General features: G+C 51.3%; 1 protein-coding gene across 1 annotated transcript; it reads left to right on the plus strand.

Annotated features, from left to right (window-relative positions):
* The first annotated feature begins 3,715 nt into the window (after nucleotides 1-3,715).
* On the plus strand, nucleotides 3,716-5,182 carry LOC135392295 (uncharacterized). Its single transcript, XM_064623012.1, has 2 exons — nucleotides 3,716-3,933; nucleotides 4,744-5,182. The coding sequence occupies exons 1-2, from the start codon at nucleotides 3,716-3,718 to the stop codon at nucleotides 5,180-5,182; spliced, it is 657 nt and encodes a 218-aa protein (XP_064479082.1).
* The last annotated feature ends 253 nt before the right edge of the window (nucleotides 5,183-5,435 follow it).

Consider the following 5,435-nt stretch of genomic DNA (forward strand, 5'->3'; position numbering starts at 1 on the left):
TCATATCATCATGCGCGTGCGTCATTCCTGTGCATATTTTGCAACGACAAGCAAGGAATACTGCATTAGGCATATGATTCGACCCACATTGCTCGTCACTCCTCACGTATTTCACAATCACTTGGCACAGCTTGGTGAGACGGGTATGGACTGGGAGAAGGAGTTTGTCGACAGCATCCTTTACCTCCGCAAAATCTTGACAGTGTAACGATAACGCCCATGCCCGCGTACGTTCTGGATTTAATTTGGTCTGGTGCGGTTATGGTGTTAAATCGCCATCACTTGTATGTTTGTCTTCTCTCCTTATAAATTTACTGATAAATTTGTTTGGTAATCGCCAGAAACGCGTACGTCGCGGCTGGAAATACTATGTCGGGATCTACTCGCCGGGTCACCGGGCCGGGGCGGGCTCTATTTGCTTAGATTCCGGGCCGGGGCGGGCTCTAGTCACTGGGTCACCGGGCAAGGCCGGGTCGGGCCGCATAAAAATATGAAGGTCCCGGCCCGAGTCGGGCCGGGCCATTTTTCGATGCGCCCGTGTCGGGCCCGGAAAAGTCGGCCCGTGCAGGGCCCTACTAAGTAGTACAAGACTCTCGCCAGCAGGACTGCCTCAAGGCAGTATCCGTAGCCCGGTCAGCTTCAACACAGTGATGGCTCGTCTCACTTTTGCCATCCCCAGTTTGTCTCCTCCAGTACACCTTAGCATCTACGCTGACGACCTCACTATATGGACAACAGGGCGTAAATTCGCTCAGATGAGAACACACATCCAGAAAGCCCTCACGGAAATCAAAGACTATCTGGACAAAGTAGGCTTCTCCGCCTCCGCAGAGAAGTCAACGTACATGATAGTCAATAAGAAGAAAAGGAAAGACCCAGCCATCTTGAACATAGATGGAGAACTCATTCCACGGGTCAAAGAACAGAAGCTACTCGGCCTCATCATTGACGAACCCTTATCCTGGAGGCCATACTTGAGTGCCATCGAGGCTGCAGCGACTCTGTGCCGCAATGCACAAAAGAGACTCTATGGAACCACATGAGGATCTTCTCTTCACTCCCTACTCTTGGTGCAACAGGCTCTTAGCATCTCTAGAATCCTCTACGACTTACCTTTCACCCTCCCCTGTAAAACAGGCATGGAGAAACTGGAGATCATCAACCGTGGAGGCATCAAAACTGCCTTGGGGCTTTCACAAGCCGCCAGCAACGTCAAAACGCTAGCAGAAGCAAAATCTATCCATTACGTCTGGCCTCCACCCAAAAGCTCCTTATTCAGTTTCACAGACTGAGGAAAACGCCAGCGGGAAATTAAATAATCAGACGAATCGAGTCCACCACTCCTCCCGTTTCGGCAACCTCCTCCATACCTTCAGGATATTGGTCAAGCCCCTTGCTCCAGCTATTCGTCCCAGCGAACCATGGCTGGCCTCTAATATCCAAGTTAGAACATCCATTCCCCATATCCAAAAGAACAACAACATATCACCTCTGGTCGCCCAGTCGATTGCAAAAGATTTCATCGAGGAAGCATATCACCTGCAGCTCAACGAATTCACCGACGGATCTGTGAACCAAAGATCTGGCTCCAGCACTGCAGCCTACCACATTTTAGTACTGGACATTTCGTGGAAGGGTCGCATCCAAGAGCAAGTCTCCTCGACTACAGCAGGACAGACGGCCCTCCTCCATGCAGTAAGAGGACTAGCAACAGTACAACCACCAGCAGTGGTAATCCTCTCTGACTCTCGAGCAGCTCTTACCCGCCTTCAACACCCTAGGCCACTCTTTCAAAATCAGTCTTCAGCATAGATTGAGAAGTTACATAGATTACTCGTCAAAAAGAACTCGTTACAACTTAAGTGCAAAATGTAACTAAGTTAATAACGAAGTTCTTCAGCCTGAAATGTAACTCGCAGTTACTGAGTTACTTAAAAAAGGACGAGTTACTTCGAAGTTACTTCGGACACAAAATAGCATTACGCAAGTGCAGCGCGTGAGCAGTTGAGCTAGACCTTAAGTTGCCTGAGGAGGAGTGCAACGCTCTTAGACACGTTTTCCTTTATGTCCAAACAATAGACCTCTCCCTGTTTGTAAACAAATGACGTCATCGTGTTCGACAGCGCCACAAATTTGGCAGAATTGAACTACGCTCAAAGCTAGAGGTGAACAAGGTGGCGCCCGAAAGTCACGGTCTTGAGGAGATTACGATATGGTCCCTGAAAGGGACGCGACCCTCGGTCCTGCTGTTCTTTCAATGGGAGGCAGCGAACAAGTGCCCGTTCGTGGACCCCGGTCCTCTCCTCCCGATTTGTTTTGGTTTCTGTCTGTCTACCAATGTCGTGATGACGTTTCTCTGGTAGAGGTCTATTCGAACGCTTTGCATCTTACTCCCCGTGGGCGCACAATGGTTCAGCTTTATTTCAATGGCAGCGGTTCTTACTTCCTCAATAAAATACTGTCATTGATTGAATATCACATTTTATGGCAAAAAATGGCATGAAGGAACCAGAGAGAAAGCAAGAAAATATGTGGACGTGAGTGAAAAGCGAGTTAAAAGTAACTTGGAACTTAAGTTATTTTGGCAAAGTTACCTGAAAAAGGAACGAGTTCCTCTGAAAGTTACCGCGGCGGAAAAGTACCGAGTTGAGTTACAAGTTAGAAAAAAAAACTTAGTTACAGTAACGAGTTACCTCGAACTCTGGTCTTCAGTGGCTACCATCACACGTCAGAATCCCAGGCAAGTCGACAAATTGGCCACAGAAGCGCACAAGCTTCCCCCTCCATACAAGAGGTCTTCGACCCCAACGCCACACACGTGGCAGTATCCAGATACATAGGAAGCATCCAACAAGCTACTGTGGGCACCACCACATCGGATAGACCCCCGTTCCCCACCAAAGACCTTCCAAGGCGGAAAGTAACCACAATACATCGCATCCGCACTTGTAGTGCCTTCACGCCGGCCTCTCTACACAAAATTGGGATTGCAGACAGCCCACTATGTGCTCAATGCCAGGAGACTGCCGACCTAGAGCATATCCTCCTACACTGTACCTCCTACGAAGAAGAAAGAAGCTCCCTTCAGCGATCCCTACGGCATGAAGGCAAAGCACACGCTATATTAACGGACATCACGCACCCACAAGGCACCTACAATGAAAGTGGCAGAGTGAGAGACACCCTACTCCAATTCATGGAGGACACTGGACTTATCAACAAAATCTAACATCTACCCTCCCCCTCTCTCTACTTTATTTCCTGTTTCCCTTCCCCAAGGAAACGAAACGTGCCGCCTTTTTGAGCAGGCAGACCTTGTTTCCACTTCCTCTACATCAACGTCACCCCCCCCCCCCCCGCGCCGTTTCCACAACCTTCTCCTGCGCTACGAAGAGAGATGTATGTTTCTCCATCGCTCCTCTCCGAGATCATTGCTCTGCGGACATTCACCCTGTAGACGCCGACGAGTGCGGACGCGTCAGCCGTTTCTCTCCGTTTCGGGGCTTATCCCCGCCGCTTAAACAGCTCTTTTCAGAGCTTCGCATGCGCTTCCTGTATGCAGTGCAGGAATTATTCTTCGGCATCGTCCAGTAAACTTCTAAACGTCGCACACCGCAGCTGGATTGTCTTAAAGATGGCTGCATCAGAGCTCCAAGGCAACTCGGATGGCATCACCACGGCGTCCGACAGCGAAGAAGTCAGCCCTTGATGGGGTATGGATATCGTTGACACAGAGGCAACAAAGAGCGATCGGCAATCTGCATCGGATGCCGCGTATGAAATATCCCAGGACAACAATAGATTGGCCGAGTCGACGGACACCGAACTAGCGGACGACGAAGACGGTTTTGTTCTCCCTTCCCGGGAACAGGAACGACGAAGGGCAGATCTGACCATGGACGGTTCGGGGAGGGCTGGCTGGGAACCCTGTTGGTTTGCTTCTCGCAAAATTGTATTTGAGGACGACGTCCGCGTGTTCCTTCGAGATGGGTTGTCTTCCGTCCCCATCGCTCTTGTCCCGAATAACGAGTCACGCCTTTCGCTCGGGAATCCGCGGCTGATCCAACGTCAGTTTGAGCGTGCCCCTTCCGCTTATATGAATATCTGCGATGTGCGTTCCTACTCTCGTAGTGGCATGATCTGTCGATCCTCGAACCCACTGTCGGTGATAGACCTCCTGCAATATGATCATTTTGGCGCTGTCCGTGTGCGTGCTTTCGTCTCTCCTCGCCTGACGTGTGTCAAAGGCATGCATCTCTCGCGTTGTAGACTTGTCCTTGTCGGCGGTCGACCTTCTCGATTTGTTTATTCCCTGCGATGCCCTCTCTGTTTAACGCTGCGGCAGGCTTGTTAACGCCGTCGAATCTCCCATTGGCTGCGTCATTGTTACTTTTATGGGACAAACCCGCCCGCTCGAGGTCTAAGCTTGGCCGTGTATCTTTCCGGTGGATGACTTCATTCGGCGCCCTTTGCAGTGTGCACAGTGCAGGCGCTTCTCTCATCCCGCTAAGTCATGTCGTTCTGCTGTTCGCTGCAAGAAGTGTTCCCTTCATCATTCGGACTCGGTATGTCAGGCTTCTCAGCTCTCTTGTTGCCTCAGCAGAAGTCCGTATGCAACCGATTCGGATTCCGTCCGGCGAGGGAGTCCGAGCTCTCCGTCTTACGCACCACGGACACTATCCCGTGCTCGCGTGCTGAAACCGTGAATACTATCTCGTCACGTTCTGCGTCTTCTTCATACAGCGCTGTTTCCTCTGCCGGCATTTACCATTTTCCTTGTCGGGATGACCTGGTTAGGCTTATCGATGCTTGCATCTCTGCGGCTCTCGAGAAGTTGTTGCGTCCCCCTGCTCCAGAGGATGCTGACGCCGCCCCGTATCCAGTTGGTGCTTCCCCTCCCCCTACTGTCCCTTCTGCTCCTAGCTCTCTTTCTGCTGCCGCCTCCGGTTGCACTACCCCTGCTGTATGCCCTCCTCTGCCTCCTCCTTCGCTTCCCCCTGTTTTCCACGAGCCTCCTCCTGAGCCCATGGTGAGGTCTGCTTCGCAAGACTGTCCTTCTGCCAAGAGTGTTGGTGTGCCCTCACCTCCTTCTCCTTCTCACCACAAAAAGGCCTGCCAAGTCCCCAAGGACCTTCTGGCTCAAATTGTCAAGTCGAGTATTGCTTCTGATGGTCCTCCTTAAAACCCTTCAGTGGAACTGCCGCAACGTCTTGACCTCGCTCATTGACCTTCATGTGCGAATCTCTACTTACTACCCTCACATTGTGTGTCTGCAGGAATATTGGCTTCTTTCTGGCGACGCCTTCTCCATCCCTGGCTTCTCTACTTTCCGCTGTGACAGGGACAACAGGCGTGGTGGGGGCCTCGTCACGCTTGGTACCTCTGCCCTCGCCTCATCATCATGTACCCCAGCTGCAGAGCTTCTTCTAGTCCAG

This window comes from Ornithodoros turicata, chromosome 1, assembly GCF_037126465.1.
Source record: "Ornithodoros turicata isolate Travis chromosome 1, ASM3712646v1, whole genome shotgun sequence".
NCBI lineage: Eukaryota > Metazoa > Arthropoda > Arachnida > Ixodida > Argasidae > Ornithodoros > Ornithodoros turicata.